This window comes from Ambystoma mexicanum, chromosome 1q (genome assembly GCF_040938575.1).
Source record: "Ambystoma mexicanum isolate Mex_15411 chromosome 1q, UKY_AmexF1_1, whole genome shotgun sequence".
In the NCBI taxonomy this organism is placed as follows: Eukaryota; Metazoa; Chordata; class Amphibia; order Caudata; family Ambystomatidae; genus Ambystoma; species Ambystoma mexicanum.
The window spans coordinates 1,210,394,403-1,210,414,129 of record NC_090922.1 but is presented as its reverse complement, the minus strand read 5'-3'; the positions used below and the strand labels follow the sequence as shown (position 1 = coordinate 1,210,414,129).

The 19,727-nt window shown below is 46.5% G+C and overlaps 1 protein-coding gene across 11 annotated transcripts in view; it reads left to right on the top strand.

Moving 5' to 3' along the window:
- SGIP1 (SH3GL interacting endocytic adaptor 1) overlaps positions 1-19,727 on the top strand; it is a 1,655,639-nt gene that overhangs the window by 1,056,269 nt on the left and 579,643 nt on the right. For all 11 annotated transcript variants that reach the window (XM_069641969.1, XM_069641968.1, XM_069641966.1 and 8 more), the window contains exon 9: positions 8,527-8,612. In XM_069641969.1, coding sequence (XP_069498070.1) covers positions 8,527-8,612 — 86 coding nt within the window. The remainder of the gene's footprint in view (positions 1-8,526; positions 8,613-19,727) is intronic.

Genomic DNA, 19,727 nt, shown 5'->3' with positions numbered 1-19,727 from the left:
TCCTATCTGGTGTGCCCCTGCTGGACATATGCAGGGCTGCTACGTGGAGGTCGACGCACACCTTCACGAAGTTCTACTGCGTCGACCGGGATTCCAGGGAGGAGTCCAGGGTCGGCCAAGCAGTGCTGCGCAACCTGTTCGCCTGAGGTGAGCCTGGTGAGGAGGTAAGATGCTTAATGTTGAGTTTGATGTAATGCTTAATGTTGAGCCTTTGCCACCTCCCGTGGTTGTGCATGTGTGTACTGCTATGTATTCTTTATTCATGAGCATGTGAATCCATGCCAGACCCCATGCTGGAGAAGGAACAAGTTACTTACCTGTAACTGTTGTTCTCCAGCATGGGTCTGGCATGGATTCACATGCGAACCCTCCCGCCTACCCCTCTTCGGCTCTTCACTTGGTCATACTGCCACTTCACGTGCTTCCAAATCTGAAGATGGCTGCCAGAGGCGGGGCTTAGGTAGAGGGCAGTCATTGGCTGTGGTCAGTATGACGCAGAGACCAGTGATTGGTTATTACTACGAAAGTCAGATCAGAACCGAAACTGATACTGGTTTTTTCTTTACCGAGGATTCCCAGCCTGACGACGGGGAATATTCATGAGCATGTGAATCCATGCCAGACCCATGCTGGAGAACAACAGTTACAGGTAAGTAACTTGTTCCTTATCTCATGACTTGTGTGTTATGTGACATCACATAACTCCACGTGTACATTGCAGTAGTTGCTAATGCATTCGATATTTCACACCATAGTAGCTCTGATATCATCTTTGATAGGGATTTATATTGATAATGCATTTAGCAATGGTAGTAATTATGCCACCACTTGTAAATCAGTGAAGAGAATTTTTCACTTTAGCAGTTTTTGGCACTTCAGGACATGGCACTTCAGGACATGGCAAGACACTACCACATCCGTATTCATGACTTGATGCTAGAGGGGACCTGGTCATCATTTCTGTGTACATTATATTTTAGAGTATTTCAAATCAAACCTTTGCGTTATTGTAGCACTTTTGCAAAACAGGCAAAAGATGACAGGTTTTCGATAATGTTTTTTCCTAATATTAATGCGTTTGTTATATCAACCCTGTGCTTTCACCAGTGAAGTGATCAAAGCTGAAAATGTGACCACACCTGTGCTTGGTGAAAACCAGATTATGTGCACACCTAGTTTATTACTGTTACAGTATTGGTTGCATCTAGACACATGATAAATTAAGTATATTTTTCCAATGTCTGTTCTTCTGCGTGCGCATTACTTCCCCATTGTGATTCTACTCTTCAAACGTGGATGCTCCTTTAGTATAAAAATGTATAACCAGGGGGGCGCTGTTGCGCCGAAACAAGATGGCCGCCTGATCGCCGCACTCCGGACTGGGAGAACGGAAAAAAACCTAAAAGGTGCCCTGATACACTGCGTTATTACACCATACCGGCGGTACCTGTGGATGAACCACCAACCAACCTCTCCGCCGATTCCTGGACCGGGGCTCCCCCCTGGGGCTGAGCTCTGTCTCTCCGCTCGGACCGGGGCTGTGGTGCCCTCTTCGAGCCGCGCTGCGGCTCCAGGACCTGCAGCTCTCACTGCTACCAGAGAGTGCGGCGCTGCGGGCCGCTCCGGGGGAGGGGCGCTGTGGACCTCCCAGGCGATGCAGGCTTCCGCGGACGGCGAATTCACCCGGCGTCTCTCGGACTCGGGCTCCTGCTCTCCCGCCCATCACTGAGGACCTCACCTTGGCGAGCCACCACCCCAGCTGCTCTACTCCATACGGACCTGGGCTCCGGAGCTCCCCGCCTCCTGGTCTCGCGCGGCGGGGACCCCGATACTGGTTTCTCCTCCGTGTGCCCTGCTTCCCGCTTTACTGCTGTTGACCTCACTTCGGCTCACCCTTGGCCAGAGCTCCACTGACTTCACGGCCACTGCGGCCCGCCAACTTCGCGGGGGCCTGCCCGCCTCCGGCTCACACACGGCGGGGAGCGGAGGCACCGCCGCTGCCCCCCCCTACATGGAATACGGAACGCTGCTCACTGCGAGGTACGGGGTGCGGGGTGGTGGCCTTTCTGGCCCCGCCGCCCACTGTGCCATCTGCGCCAGCCCTCCCGCTTCTCCTGGAAGTTGGACACGTCCTGGACACATACTGCGGCCTACTACATCCAGCTCCACTACCCGCACTCTTGCAGCCCGGGGGCGGCGTGACTAACTTACTGGACCCCGGAGTCCCCCCCCCCCCCCGCCTCCTGATCTCGCTCGGCGGGGAGCGGAGCCGTCACTACAGGTCCCCTGGCTCACTGGCCTGCTTTTTCCTCTGGTCTCCCCATCCTGCGGAACATTGAACTCTCCTCGCGGCGAGGTGGGGGACACGGGGGGGTTCGTCCCACTGGCCCCGTTGTGTCTGTGCTGCCCGCCTCGCTCACTATAGGCCCACCGCGTCCCTACTTGGCTCGACATTGAGCCCCTCTACGCTTGGGACACCCCCTGGGATTGCTCTCTTCCCCCCCCGCGTGCACCGTGGGGGAGCGTACTGCAACTGGGAGCCCGCACCGTACTACCGTTCCCCCCCCTCCTTTCTTTTGCCACCTGCTGACTGTCCTGGTGCGGCGCCGACCATATACACTCACCTACACGCGGCGGCGTCCCTGGGCTGCGCAGATAGCCATCATAGTGTATATCCTGGCTCGTTGGACCTACACTTGCAACTGGCCTGTACTATTGTTGGTTGCCCTCCCGCCGCTGCTGGTGCATTGCCTGCTTGCCTCCCCACCTTGTAGCGTGACACTCAACCCGCACTGCGGGAGCTCTGTTCTGCTCTCCCTCCACCTCTTCGCAGTGAACCCCCGGCTATAAGCTCCGCGCGACTGTGTTTCGCCGCTCCCCATCTATAGCACTCCCGGCTTGTAGCTCTGCGTCCCACCATGACTAAGGGAGCCGGCTCCAACAGGAAGCAAAGTTCACTAAACATGTTCGCCAGGACCCCCTCTAAGTCGCCATCCGATCCCCCGGAGGAACCTCCGTCTGCCACTGCACCCTCCACCTCTGACGACTCGCAGAAAATGCTAGAGTACATACGAGAGGGCTTTACCACACTCCATACTAAGTTAGACGATATGAATGGAACCATCTCGTCTATTAAGGCCCATATCGAGAGGACGGACAGCAGGGTCGCTGAGGTCGAGACAAGGGTGGGCGCCGCTGAAGATGACTTAATTTCCTTGCGCACCGCTGTAACCACCTTGACCAGCCGGGTCTCTGCGGTCGAAAGGAAAAATGACGACCTGGAATCCCGCTCCAGGAGGAACAACCTCCTCATTGTAGGTATACCGGAGGACAACATTCATGAGCCTATGGAGGAATTTGTTGAACGCACCCTACTGTCGCTCTTAGACAACCCCAAGCTGTCAACACAATTTGCAGTGGAGAGAGCCCACCGATCCCTAACTCCCAAACCCAGACCGGGTGCTCCGCCCCGTCCCATCATAGCCAGGATCCTCAACTTCCGCGATCGTGACTCCCTACTCCGGGCGGCCAGAGCCAGGGGGGAGCTGCACCTGGGGGCGGCTAGAATTCACTTGTATCCAGACTACTCTGTAGCTGTTCAACAAGAGCGTAAAACCTTCCTCGCGGTAAAAAAAAGACTTCGAGACTTGGGAGTCAAGTACTCCATGCTTTTCCCCGCCAAACTGAGGATCGAACACTCCAATCAAACGTATTTCTTCACCATCCCGGAAGAGGCTTCGAAATTTATTGATGAACACATACCTAGCTGACCTAAGCAAAGTTAACAAGTCTCACATGCTCTATCACCTATTATCACTTTTGAGCCATGGGACCGGGCCGCCATGGCGCTCCTTCCCTCACTGTGGGGTTGCTTCTGCTCCCCTTCATCTTTCCGTGTAGGCAATGTTCGTTACCATGCTGTTGAACTCTCGGCCTAGACATATCCTACTCTCCTGGCCCATCCACCTCTGTGCCATGCTTCCTGCACCCCGATCCTTCACCAACCATGATCTTTTACATGCTCCCCCTTTCCGTTACAACGGACCACATGGTCCCATCCTGTTTCACTGCGGGCCCTGGCTTATGGTTCGGGTACCGTGACGTCCTGCATCCGCTCTGTTACCCACCTTTACTTATCACTTAACATAAACCTCCTGCCGCTCTCCCCAGTCCGGCGGCCATTGGCCGGTTGCTAACAGTCCCCCAGGCGCTGATGCCTAAAAGTTCACGATTGTTTTGGTTTCGTTCGGGTTTCATCCCTCTGATTGGGGGGGGGGATGTGGGTGGGGGGTTGGAAGGGAACGTTCTGGTTTAAAAATGTCTTGACAGCCTCCAGGGGCCCCGCAGACACCGTACTCAAGCAATCCACATATACAGTCCACCATCTGCATACACCTAAGGCACACAATTTTTACGACTCGGGTATCCACCCTTGCTTATTCCACCGCCATTCATATGACAATGGCTGATACGTCCTTGTCTTTTATGAGCTGGAATGTCAGGGGGTTAGGCAATCATAGGAAGATGCGGCAAATCCAGCTCCACGCCGAACGCCACGGAGTGAAGATCCTTTGCCTACAGGAAACCCACGCTCGCTCAGAGCAATGAGAGCGACTCGCCAGACAATGGGGCTCCCAGAGATACTATACTAACTATTCTACTCAGAGTCGAGGCACCCTTACCCTAATACATAGCAGCCTCAAGTTCACCTGTCATCAATCCCACATAGACCCACTTGGTAGATTTGTGCTCATCACTGGCGCACTGCAGCACCAGGAGGTAATCATCCTCAATATATACGGTCCCAACGTTGACGACCCCGACTTTTACCACCACCTAGTCACGTTACTTGAGAGCTATCCCCTGATCCCCATCATATGGGGCGGGGATTTCAACACTATATTAGACGTCACCTTGGATAGGGCCGGTTCTCGCCCTCGTCAACTGTCTAGAGCGGCCTACTCGATCTTGACTTCACTCCCCCGCTTGGCACTGGTGGACGCTTGGCGCTTAATGCACCCTGATGACCGTACTTACTCCTTTTATTCCTCAGTACACGATTCCCATTCCAGAATAGACAGATGGCTGGTCACAGGCTCACTGATTAGATGCGTGACTAGCTTAGCCATCCTCCCCAGGACACTCTCGGACTACTCACCAGTATTAATTTCCATAAATTGGGGACCTGACGCCAACAAACCAAGGCTGTGGAGGTTGAGCCCTCACGCGCTTCTTGACCAGGTCTTTGCCTCCGAGCTTGAATCCTCAATTGAGGAATATTTCGAGATTAATCTAAATTCTGTCTCTACGCATGCCGTGCTATGGGAAGCCTTCAAGGCACACACTAGGGGAGTCGCCATCTCTAAGAGCAGTGGCATCCTCAAAACCATCCGTACCGACATCGCCACCAGCGAATCAGCTCTATCTGCCTATGAAGCGCAGTACGCAGTAGATCACTCCCCGGCCACCTTGGCAGATCTGGGCACTGAGCTTGACAGGTTCCGTGGCCTTGCTGAACGCGAGGTTAAGTTCCTGGACTCCCCTCGTTTGGCTAGGAAATACGGCGAGGGTGAACGCCCCGGCAGAATGTTGGCTAGACTTCTACGCTGCGAACTTGGTGCCCCCAGCATTCCAGCCATAGCTAGATCGGATGGTACACTCGCCACCTCCCCTCAAGACATCAACTCTGAGTTTTTCGCATTCTATTCGTCTTTATACTCGGAGGTCAACACCTCCCAAATAACCAAAATCAACTCCTACTTAGAGAACCTCCCGTTATCTGTCCTATCGGCCGAAACTAGTGCCTCCCTCGAGCGGCCCTTTACCCTAGAAGAAATTGTTGAGGCCATCGAGTCACTGGCGGCAGGGAAGGCACCTGGCCCCGACGGGCTCCCGATGGACTACAAATTATACAAAGCCCAACTAGCGCCGCATCTGCTGACCTTGTGGACCGAGTCGTGTGAATTGGGCATACTCCCGCCATCTCGCCGTGAGGCACTCATCACGGTGCTCCTCAAGCCTGGTAAAGCCCCCACGCAGTGCGGCTCCTATAGACCCCTCTCCCTGATTAATAGCGATATTAAAATATTTGCCAAAATCCTTGCCAACCGCTTAGGCCCATATATGTCCCACATTGTTCATCCAGACCAAGCGGGCTTCGTCCCGGGTAGGTCCACCTCCCTAAACTTAAGGAGACTCTTTAATATCCTCAACAGAATCGACCCGACCACACATGCAGTGGCGGCCACTTTAGACATGCATAAGGCATTTGATTCAGTCTCCTGGAAATACCTGTGGTGCGTCCTCGAGAAATGTAAATTCGGCCCCAACTTTCGTGCCTGGGTAAAGCTCCTTTACACTGCTCCGTCAGCTAAGGTTCGTACAGAAGACAGATGCTCTTCCCCTTTTCAGATATTTAGAGGAACACGTCAGGGATGCCCCTTTTCTCCGCTCATTTTCGCAATCGCCATGGAACCTTTCGCTGACATGCTCCGGCAGTCACACTCACACTTCCCTGGCTGCGCACATCTGGCCAGACGGACATAGTCTCCCTTTATGCTGACGATACCCTATTGTTTGTTCGATCCCCTGAAATCAATCTCTTACCGATACTGATAGATGTGGCTCGATTTGGGGACATGTCAGGCTTAATAGTCAATTGCTCCAAGTCTGCATTATTCCCGCTCACGGACTCGACCCTACCCCCTCAGGATTTGCATGGGTTCACCTGGGCGTCTTCTAGCTTCACCTATCTAGGAGTGGTGGTCTCCAGGCACACGTCACAGCTACGAAACGACAATTATCACACTTATTTGACCAAGCTTGAAACTAAAACCTCAAGCTGGACTAGGCTTCCCCTTTCACTGGCGGGCAGAATAGGCATACTCAAAATGATTGTATTACCTCAATTATTGTATCGCTTTACCAACCTTCCCCTGTGGCCTGGGAATACCTTTTTTCAAACTCTCTGCACCATATGCAACACATTCCTTTGGCATTCGGGGGCCGTTCGGCTCAAATTGGGTACACTGACTGCCCCCAAAGAGTTGGGTGGCTTTAGTGCACCCTACTTCATCAGATACTGGGTGGTTGCCCAATCACAGTTTGCTGCATTCTGGTTCAACACTACTGATGCCCCCCTCATGTCCGCCTCGAGAAGCTGGCTGTCTGTGACCGAGTGATTGGGTCCCTGGTCCTCCGCCCAATCTCCCCCCCCTTAGACTCTATGAACCCGGTGGCTTGTACATCCCTGGCGTTGACTAAACTCTGGTCCATGGTTAGCTCACCCCGTCCTTTTCACGGGGACCTGCCCCTGTGGAACTTCCTTCCCGATGTTCCACACATCCCACTTACGGTAGTCACCCGCTGGGCCACCGCTGGCTTCCTGACTCTACGTGATGTATTTGAACAGGGAAACTTCATAGAATGGTCAGACCTCCCTCCTCCACTCAGGCGTCGACCCTCTGTATGGCTGCAGTACTCTTCACTTTGAGCACATCTCAAGTCCACCTATCCGGACTTCCCCGCCTTGCCCACCGATGAACCTATAGTGGAGGAGTTCTGTTCATATCTCTCCTTCAGGGGTAAAGTGTCGCGGCTCTACTCCTTGCTTCAGGCCAGAGCGGCCCCCCACTTTACCGAGCTCAGAAGCAGATGGGGGGAGGACCTTGGTGTCGAAATCACTGATGAGGTGGGCTCAGATGTGCGCCCGGACTCATGAGGTCTCCTACAACATTAAATTTAAGCTCATCCAGTTCAAAGTCTTACACAGGTATCATCACACACCCGTGAGACTTCACTGCATGTTTCACACTAACCCGCCTACCTGTCCTAGATGCGGCGCAGATCAGGCCTCCTATATACACATGCTGTGGCTATGCCCCCATCTGTCCCAATTCTGGCTAGACATCTGCTCTACATTATTAGATATTCTATATCACCCAATCACCCCCACTCCACTGCATTGTTTATTCCACGATTTCCCACAGCTCTCCCGTGATGCTAAGAAATTGGCAGGCCTCAGCATGCTATTGGCAGTTCGCTGTATATTACTCTGCTGGCTTCGCCCCAGAGGGCCCACCTACACCCAGTGGCTCAGATCGGTCACATGGGCTCATGACACTGAGCATTCCTGGAGTGCTATACAACACCCCCACTCTAGACCAAGAGACATCTGGCCGAAATTCCGTGACTATATTGCTGCCATGACTTCACCCCCCCACATCTTCTACATCCCCAGAAGTTTCCCCCTAAATACCATACTACCCCGGGACATGTATATTATCCTCTGAGTGTTGCCGATTATTGCCATATTACATTCATGTAATTGTATATGTTCTTTTCTTATACTGTCTGTAAAATATGCTGGTGCCTTGTGGTCTGCCTCTGGACCTTGTTTGCGCTGTCAAGTCAATAAAGAGTTTTAAAAAAAAAAATGTATAACCAAATATTGAATCACATGACTAGAAAACTTAATGTTTACCTTATTTAGTGTTTCATTTTTCTTATTTTTGACTTGCACAACAGCAAAAATGCACACGAAGAAAGCATATCCCTTGAACCACTGTTTGGTCCACCTTTGGAATCGGCCTTTGAAGAAGAGAAAGCTGAAGGTAAAATGTTACGGTGTTGGGTTTGATACCATTATCTGATGCTCTAGCGAATCTGAATGTGAGAGGGGGCTGCGTTTGTCAAGTGGGAAAGAGGGAGAATGCAAGGTGGCTTTCTTTTTGCAATGATGCACATAGTTCTGAAGTAGCCGGGTACTGGTTATGGGAATCTGTTTCTAGATTATTCCTGCCCAGTGCAATTGCGGTACAGAGTGAATACTTGTTTGCCTGTAGTGGGAGGATGCATTTGTCGGGACTCTGAAATATAGCTTGATTTTGAGAAGTGATGCTTGATATCTGTAGGAAGGAGGAATGTCAATTGCCATGTGTGGGTAGCTTAGTGGTATGCATGTATTGTGTCGAAGCGTATAATATCCGTGTTTAGTGTGGATGAATAGTAAGTTGGGCCTTTGGAGCATCTATCTTATGCAGCTGTGCCACTGTCCCGTTAGTGGTGCCCCTCAGCTAAAATAACTGTGAGGAGAATTCTGACGTAGCCCTGAATAGGCTGCGTTGAGGTAATCCCATTTCAGGAAAGTCTTGTTAGGCATGTATAATCTGATAAGATTACACTATCACCCTTTTTGCTCAGTTATATAGGTGTCTGTTTAACCCAACTCGAATTTTCATCCAAGGAATTGGACCACACCATTTAAAGGTGCTACAACATTAATGGTTGAATTTTGCTTTGCTCGATTTTCCAAAGTTTGCATTTCATTGAGAATAAAAAGTTTGAATTGTAAACGTTCATGTTTGATAGCGCTTCCATCTATTGCTCACTTTTCCTTTTTTCAGTTGGGTGCTGGTGCTATTCAAGGATACTTATCACGACTGTCACTAGGTCCCATCTTCTAATAAACCTAATTGTCTTAAGTCCTTTTGAGGTCCGATATCTTCATCCTTCTCCTTGTCTCAAATTCAAATTTCATTAGCTGAGGCAAAAGACACTTTTGAGTCATTGATCCTAGACTGCAGAATACTGTACCTTTTGGACTTCAGTATCTTCCATTATCTAAAATTCTTCATTTACCTTAAGTTTGTTTATAGATGACCATGGCCCTATTTTTCTCTTTTCTGTTTTTCTACCCAGCACCGCCCTAACTCCCATCTCCCCTTCTCTCTCTCTCTCTCTCTCTCCTCAGTCTCTTCCCATCTGCGTGTTGCCTCTCAGTCTAATCTATTATATGACAAACATTGGTGCTGCTCCTTCTTTTTTGGATTACATGGCTTAGAGGCAATTGATTTTAGATAAATCCCTAAAAATGTACAGATCAAACTTTTGCTCTACAATTTTTATAATACTGAGGATGATCATTGCATAAATAGAGGTGAAAGGATGGACATAAGAGATGCCCACTTCCGCAGGCAGCAATATTTATTCTGCGGTGAAGGAAATTACTTCTGCTTATTTTGACTAAAGAAAAGGGGGACCACCTATAAATAAAAATCTGTGATCTTGTCTGGTGGTATTCAACCTTATATGCAGTGGCATTTACTGTTGATTGTGAATATCTCCAGACAAAAGTGGCAGCTGAATAAATAGGCGGTATCTCTAAATCCTTCTTATTTTTAGTTATTATCCCTCCTGTAATGAAGTCCTTTGCATGTTTTTTGTGAGTAATGCAAAACATTGCAGAATTTGCACTTGCTGCTGGCCATTGAATGACTCTTTGGCGATTAAGAAATGGTTTGCATGCATAGAATTGATGTGGTTTGCAAATGATTTTTTGTGGCTGATTAGTAGCTTGCAACATGAGGTTTTGCCTGCCGATTTGAAAGTCACATTCTTGAGGTTAGGGGGTGGGTCTGAGGTGATCATGGGGGCCAAGGACCACAAGCCACTCTGTGATGCAGGACACAAAGACTTTCCACACTACCACCACTAAAATCCTGTGAATTACTATCAGCAAAACTGCCTATATCCCCATGCCGCACCCTGACGATCTACCTCATATATAGGCCTCCAGGGCCCCTAGGCTCGTTTAAGGAAGATATTTCCATCTTGCTAGCAATACTAAAGAATCAACTTAGATAATGCTCCTTGGCGACCTCAATCTAGGACTATACGACCCTGTTGACAAACAAGCTCATGCAATAGCCACCATGCTTAATGAACATGGGCTATCCCAAAAAGTCCTCACCCCCACCCACGAGAAAGGTAGGACCCTAGACTGGGTAGCCACTTCAAACTGCCCAACTAAGATTAATAAAATTACACCCCAACCTTGAACCGACCACTCCTTGATTACATTCAGTCGAACACTGAAGAAAGAAGCAAACAAAGAAAAAATAATGGCACCCCTACTCCCCACCAGATCAAGGAAAAACATCACGACCAATAACATCCTACCATGTCTCCTTCCGGTGATTAATGCCCTACTTAGCAACTCTGACCCAGACACGCTGGTAGACCATTACAATGAAGCTATGACTAAAATCCTAGACTCTATTACTCCACTTAAGAACTGTAAAAGTAAACGGGCTCACCTGAACACTTGGTTCACCCCCCCATTTAAAAGAACTCAGAATGGGAAAAAAGGAAGCTCGAAACCATATGGCAACACACACCTACAGAAGAAAATAAATAAAAATTCAAACTCTCGGCTACTAAATACAAGAATGAAATCATTCAAACCAAAAAAGAAATCTATTATGAAAGCATCTCCAAAGCAGGCTCCAATACTAAGGAACTTTTCGCAGTCCTACGAGAACTAGAATCCCCTCGACCTCCACCGGATAACCTACCTAAAGATAAACAATGGTGTACCAACATTCAAAATGCTCTAGCAAATAAAATAAAAACATTGCAAACCAAAATTGCCTCAAAAAAAGCCTCGCTCCCACTAACGGAATCCCCCACTATCCCACATCCCAGCAACAAACCTCCCCTAGTGACCTTCAAATTCTCTAAAATATCTATCCTGGAAACCGAAAAAATGCTTGCCTCACTAAAACCAACAAACTGCAAAGGTGGCATCTGCCCCGCCCAAATAATTAAGGATGCAGCTAGAGAGTTGGCCCCTTTCATTTCAAAACTCATTAATGCTTCCTTTACACCCAACTCCGTCCCAAGCAGTCTAAAAGAATCCTGGCTCCTACCCCTTCTCAAAAAACAAACCTTAGACCCTTTCATACCTACAAACTACAGACCTATCACCACTGTCCCTTTTCTCCTGAAGATAATCGACAAAGTGGCTTATTTACAAATTCAGAAATACTTTGAGACTAACCAACTATTAGGCTCTCGCCAATCTGGGTTCAGACCTCAAAACGGCACGGAGACAGCCCTAATAGTCCGTAAAGCCCAAATTGATCAACTTAATGATAAAGGAAACACAGCTATGCTACTCCTCCTTGACCTGTCGGCGGCCTTTGACTTGGTGGACCACGCAGTATTATGCAAACACCTTGCAATGGCAGCCCACTTCTCAAGTGAAGCTATAGCCTGGTTCCAATCATTTCTTGATAACAGAAGCATGAGAGTCTTTTCCACGGCAGCATCAGCAGACCCAGTTATAACGTGGTGTCCCCCAAGGCTCATGCGTCTCACCCACTATGTATAATATCTTCACTAAGCCTTTATTTGACAAATTGGACAGGCTGGGTGTCACCTACACTAATTACGCATATGAAACCCAGATCCTTATCCCCCTTACGGGCAATTTCACATCAGATACAGTCTTAGTAAAGGAGGTCTACATCCTCATTCAGGCATGGATGGCAACCCACGGCCTCTGCCTGAACGACGATAAAACGGAGATCCTGATCCTCTGCTCAGCCAACAACCTAAAAAAACTCAACAAATATAGTCCCTTCAATATTGATGGCAATATAATTACAGTCGCCAAAGAAGTGAAGATACTAGGTTTTTACCTGGACTCCACACTTTCCCTAAAAAAACAAGTGAACTCCTTGGCCTCATCTACCGCTTATACCAGCAAACTCATCAAAGCATTCAGACCCTTCCTCCGACCAGCTAGCTGTATTATTCTAGCCAATGTCCTCATCCTCTCCAAATTGGACTATTGCAACGCACTGTATGCGGGAGCCAATAAATAGATCACCAATAAACTACAAACACTGCAAAACAACATGCTCAGAATGGCCCTGAACCTCCCTCATAAAGAGCACATATCTAACTATAGAAGAAATCACAATTGGCTAAAAATTACTGATCAAATTCTCTTCAAAATGGTTACTTTAACCTTCAAATGCCTAAATAATGCAGCACCACCATACCTGCAGGAAATAATTACCAGGAAACCATCTTCATGACCAACCAGATTAGGCAACTCCTACTGCCGCCAAGTTCCCAGATTCCGCCTACAAAAAACAGGTGGCAACAGCTTCCCTGTAAAAGCAGCCCAGCATTGGAACGCTCTTCCAGTTGAGTTAAGAAGGGAGCAATGTATATATATATACAAAAAAAAGAGGAAAGAATGAACCGCACTCTCCGCGGTCAATTGAGGACCATGTCAAGAAAAAAATAGCACAGCTCACGACACAGTATGGGTATAGGTCTGAAGGTATTTAATGTTACCAAAAAAACAAAACAGTGGCAAAAACAGAGGCAGGGCGCCCGTGAGCACGACCCGCACACAACGCGTTTCGTATTCGACTGAGTGCTTGATCACGTGAAGAGACGAAGGACTGGAGCACCTTAGTAGTTTGGCAAGTGCAGTCCTTTTGCTCTTTCATTGGAGCTCGATGGGGGCCTGGACAAATGGAAAGGGGGGCGGCCATGATGGAACGGAAAGGCAAAAATAGGCCGTACTGTGAGCGTTACAGTAATTAGAGCACTATAAGCACGTTGATGGCAAAAATAACCATAACGCATAATCTGTTGCACGCATTGCATGCCAGGCGGACCCACGGTTCCACGGTGCCCCAATGTAGTTTACAATATTAATAAGAGGTGGTAATTAATAATACAAAGACACAGTTGAATGAATAATATAACCACCCACAAGGAAAAAACCCTTCTGTTAAATCAAATGGTAATATAGCAACCATGTTACAGCCACACAAGAAAATATATATGACAGATATCTGGATCATCATAAAATACAAGTATAGATTTCTAATACCAGTAAAGTAAGAATAAAGTGCATGTTCAGGCAGTTATTGCAACAAATATATGTGCAAAAATGCAGGACCAAAGTGACAATAACAATAAATGTATAAGATGCAACTTGCAGCATAATGGCAAACAAGATAAAGTGCAAGTGCACACAGTTGTAGCAGCATAATGGAGCGCAAGTGCGCAAAACCAAGGTTGCAATATAAAAATCTATAAAAGTGCACGATACAAAATGCTGGCCCCATTAAAAGATGAAATAAAGTGCAAGCGCATAGCAGCATAGTAATATGCAAATATGCCAGGCCATGATGACAGAATCAATAATAGCAAAAATTGCAAAGTATCGGCATCATTAAAAGAAGATACAGCAGCCTCAAAATGTGCAAACTTGTGAGAGCCAGAATGGCAACATTAAACATATAAAAAAACACGGTCCATAGCTAGCCAGAGGAGAGGAGATGATATGAAAGATACCAGAAGTCATAGATCTAACATGGGCATGGAAAGCACTGAATAACTAATATTGACAGAAAGTAGGAATGGTTATTGGTACTAATGTACAAATCAAACAAGAGATAGCTGTGAAACTACATGAAAGAGAAGGTGAAGCTACAAGAATAGGAAAAGCAAAAAGACGACAAAAAATATGAAACATAAACAAAAACAGTAAAGAGCTCGAGTCCCATCCAATCGTGCTGCAGCAGATAAAAAAGTTGGACAGAGAAAAGTCTGAAAAATGAAAGCACTGATAAAGTAAGGTGTAAAGTAATACAGACAGACCATGGATACAATATAGGGAGATAAATGCTAATGGAAAACACCTAAACCAAAAGAAAATCAAGATGCATAAACAGGAGAAAGGACATCACAGAAATTAACCATATCGACCAGACTTAAGTCCCCAAAAACGTATAAAGCTCCTCATCGAGATTATGTCCATTGGGAACCTTGGTATCGAAGTCCAGAATAAAACGTGTCTCCAATTGTCTTAATTTCAAAACACAATCTCCACCCCTAGGATGAATAGGAATGTGTGCCACTGCAAAAAACGTAAGCAACTTTAAGTCGTTCTCATGTTCCTGTCGAAAGTGTTTAGCCATGGGGTATGGGGGATATAAGTTTTTAATAGCCCTAAGATTCTGGAGAATCCTGAGTTTGAGCTTGCAGGTAGTGCTCCCAACGTACCACTTCATGCAGGGACACGAGAGGACATAGACAACAAAAGTAGTGTCACAATTGATTGAATAATTAATGATTTGATTACATTTGGTGACCGGATGCAATAAAAATATACAAGGAGTGGCATGAGCACATGCGTTACATTTAGTACATTTCGTAAAGCCAATGGGGGAGACCGCCAGCCAATTGGAAAGGGAAGGACTTTTATCAATAGGTGACAAAAATCTGGAGACTAGCTTGTCTCTGAGCGATGGTACTCTTTTATACGTGATGGTGGGACGTTTGGAAAGTAAGGGGCATAGATCTTTATCCAAGATCAAAACACGCCAATGTCGTTCGCTGATCCTGCGGACATTGTGGGAGGCATTATCAAAAGAGACTGAGTCTAGGTTCATCATCTGTTAAAGTCTGGTGTGATTTGGTACCATACAATAGTTAATCCCTACAAAGTCCTCGAGCTTTGATATAGGCCATTTCGATGATTCTTTTAGTATAGCCTTGTTGCAAAAAATCAGTAGCCACTCGAGCACAGTGATGCTCAAACGATGCCAAGTCAGGGCATTTCCTGCGGTAGCGGATGAACTCACCGTACGGTATGCTTCTTTTACATGACAACGGATGACAGCTAGTGGCATGTAGAGGTAAGCCAGTATTGGAAGGTTTTTTATGCAGAACTGTGTGAAAGCCAGATGTATCTAGGGTTACCACCGTATCAAGGTAAATTACCTCTGTGGTGCTGTGGCATTCTGTGAAACTTAAATTCACCACATTAGTATTAGTACTTCTCACAAACAGTTGTCAGTCAATTTCGCTACCCTTCCAAATTACAAATACATCATCGATGTAGCGCCACCAGGCAACAATTTGGGTAGGAAAACTGGACGCAAGTAAATCATGTAAAAATGTAGCCTCCCACCATCCCATCGTCAGATTGGCATACGATGGGGCAAAAGTGCTGCCCATAGCAGTTCCCCTGACTTGCCGGTAAAATGCACCATCAAACAGAAAAACATTATTGGTGAGGCAAAAGAACAACATTTCCAAAATCATAGAGCTGTGGCCATGATAATTCAATGAACTTGTCTCCATAAAGAATTGATAAGCTTGCATTCCCACTTGATGATCAATGGATGTGTACAGAGATAAAACATCGAGGGTAGCCAAGAGAAGACCTTCTTCCCAGGGAGTGTCAGCAATATGTTGTAAGAAGTCCCTCGTGTCCTGCAAATAAGAAGGCAGAACAGAAACAAAAGGAAACAGTCTCATCAATAAATTGGGCCAAATGCTCTAGAAGGGAACCACATAGTGTGACAATGGGTCTCCCGGGTGGGTGGGTAAGAGATTTATGTGTCTTTGGTAAGATATAGATGGTAGGAACGGTGTGGCAGGAGGGAACAAGGAATTTAACTAGATCCTCTTCTAAGAGTCCATTGTCAGCCCACTTGATGCAGAGATTAAGTTCTGACTGAATATCAGTAAAAGGATTTTTAGCTAGTTTGGTATAGCACAGTCGGTCCCTGAGTTGGCGGTTAGCATCGGAGACGTAGTGGACTCTGTCTTGGATCACTGTATTCAACCCCTTGTCAGCCTGCTTAATGACAATATTAGGCAGATTTTGTAGTTCACCTATAGCCTTAAATTGTGAGGCAGTAAGATTATATTTGACTCTGTCAGTACTTGTCCGTAATTTTCTTAAATCACTGACACATAAATCATAGAAAGCTTCCAAGCAACCACCCACGGGGAACTGAGTATTGAATTTGGTTTTATTCTTAAGCCTAGTATATGTGTCCCAGTTGGGGTCAATGTCAAAATCCGTAAAATCAACATTGGTGGAATCAAACTGGGTGTCTTTGAGGCTGGCCAAATCCATGAGCATTGGAATGTCCGAAATGTGAAGGTCAGTGCGACCAGTCCGAGTTACAGAGGGCTTGATGACCGTGGGATTGATACTGAAGAATTTCTTAAGTTTGATCTTACGAAAGAATTTGTCAAGGTCTAAACACGCTTTGACATAATCAAAAGCCTTGGTGGGACAAAAGTTGAGGCCAAGTGAAAGGATCGAGGTTTGAGGCTTGGTAAGTATGTGAGAGGACAGATTAATAATTTGGCACAGCTTCATAGTATCGGTGGTTATTTTTTGGCTCCAGAGCGCATTGATCTGCTCTCCTGATTTACGCCCGCGCTGTTTCCCAGGCCGGCCTCGGCGAGTCCTTTTCGTGATTTCTGTCCTTTGCCTCTGCCTCTTGGCTTGCCTTGACCTTTGCCACGTTTTTGATTTTTCCCGTCTTGGCAGAGTAACTGCATCTCGTCTAAAAAATTAAGCTTGACCGCTGCCTCCTCATTTTCAGAAGCTGAAACATCCGATTCAGATGATAGTGCCGAGATCAGTAGATACAGGTTTAATGACGGGATTGTTCCGTAAAGAATCAAAGCATTTGGCAAAGGTGACTATCCTTCCAGTCTCATAATCAGATTTGTCCCTTATGAACTTGCGATGTTTGTACTGTTTAATATCTTCTTCGTATATGGTTAGAGCCTCATTAATTTTTGTGCACAATTGCTTGCCCTCCTGTGTGCTGGGAACCTTATTGAGTTCAGTTTCCTTCTTATCCAGTTCTTTGAGAGCCATGACTCAATCAGATTTGGCATATTTTACTAGGATGGTAAGGAAATGGGCAGAACAACCCTTACTGGCTTCCCCCCATTCTTGAAGCATGGGAGTATCTTGGTCCTCAAAGGAGGGCATTGTCATAATGCGCAGTCCTCAAAGTACACGTCCAGTGTCCAAATAATTCTGCAGTGAGTGTTCCTCCCACCATTTTGAAATCTCTTTCTTGTGCAGCTTCTCAATATCTTTGAGTAAGGTAATTTCCATACTACAGTTCAAGTTAGTCTTTTTTGCCCAATAGTGCGCAAAGAGATGGGCATCTCCTGCTGTTCACTGAACAGATCCTTGGCCTGAATGAGCCGCGCTGCTGCCCAGGCGTCCTGCATGTTGAGCCACTGCAGACCAAGCTGTAAAGAATATATATAAACACCAAAAATTGGAATGAAGACATAAATTGTGTGAGCTAACATGTGCTAGATTCAGAGTCAAAGCCGCAGCATGCCAAACTATTACCCAAAGGCAATATAGGGTGGCAATAAAGAAGGCTGGTGTGGAATAAAAAGTACTTCAAGTGAAAAACAAGGGAGAAAGACCAGCACATGACGAAGACACCTACCGTAAGACCAGGATCTGCGCGTCCTCCGGCACGTTTCACCCGTGCCAACAGACAGGGCTCCTCAGGCCCTTGCGGGTACAACTTAAGTCCAGTCAAGAGAGTAATCTGTCACCAGCGGCAGCGGATCTGCTAAAAAAAACGCCCCTGAGCAGAAGCGTGCCACAATTATAGAAACGGTGCTGGTTCAACACGGTGCGCGCTGTGTAGAAAAATATTGAGACAAAAAGAGGAAAGAATGAACCGCACTCTCTGCGGTCAATTGAAGGACCATGGTCCAGAAAAAAATAGCACATCTCACGACACAGTATGGGTATAGGTCTGAAGGTATTTAATGTTACCAAAAAAAACAAAAGTACAAAATACGGCTGAAAAGCAGTGGTAAAAACAGAGGCAGGACGCCCGTGAGCACGACCCTCACACAGCGTGTTTCGCACTTGACTGAGTGCTTGATCACGTGAAGAGACGAAGGACTGGAGCACCTTAGTAGTTTGGCAAGTGCAGTCCTTTTGCTGTTTCACTGAAGCGCGATGGGGGCCTGGACAAATGGAAAGAGCAGCGGCCATGATGGAATGGAAAGGCAAAAATAGGCCGTACTGTGAGCCAAGTGGCGTTACAGTAATTAGAGCACTATAAGCACGTTGATGGCAAAAATAACCATAACGCATAATCTATTGCACGCATTCCTTGCCAGGCAGACCCACGGTTCCACAGTGCCCCAATGTAGTTTACAATATTAATAAGAGGTGGTAATTAATAATACAAAGACAGTTGAATGAATAATATAACCACCCACAAGGAAAAAACCCATGTGTTAAATTAAATGGGAATATAGCAACCGTCTTACAGCCACACAAGAAAATATATGACAGATATCTGGATCATCATAAAACACAGGTATAGATTTCTAATACCAGTAAGTAAGAATAAAGTGCATGTTCAGGCAGTTATAGCAACAAATTCATGTGGAAAAATGCAGGACCAAAGTGACAATAACAATATATGTATAAGATGCAACTTGCAGCATACTGGCAAACGAGATAAAGTGTAAGTGCACACAGTTGTAGCAGCAAAATGGAGCACAAATGCGTAAAACCAAGGTTGCAATATAAAAATCTATAAGTGCACGATACAAAATGCTGGCCCCATTAAAAGATGAAATAAAGTGCAAGTGCATAGCAGCATAGTAATATGCAAATATGATGGGCCATGATGACAGAATCAATAGTATGTATGTATGTATGTGTGTATATATATATATATATATATATATATATATATATATATATATATATATATATATATATATATATATATAAAATAATGTATGTATGCCTCTCTTCTAGGATAAATGTAACCAAGCTATAAGTAATCTTGCCACCTTGTGCGTTGTGCGCCCAGCTACCTAAGGGTTTGGGCGCCCTACAAATAAATAAACAAAAACAAACAAACAAAGAAGACGCATCAGGCTTTCCAGCACACCAGGGACCTCATGTGTGGGACCAGTACTAATAACTCTCTAGCTGCCTGACAAGCATGAGCAGAACTATGAAAGTACAGATCTTTGGGTAAAAGGAACCAGCCACTCGTGGCTGGGCAATAGAGAAACGTAGAAATTACAAGGTTGAAGAGTGT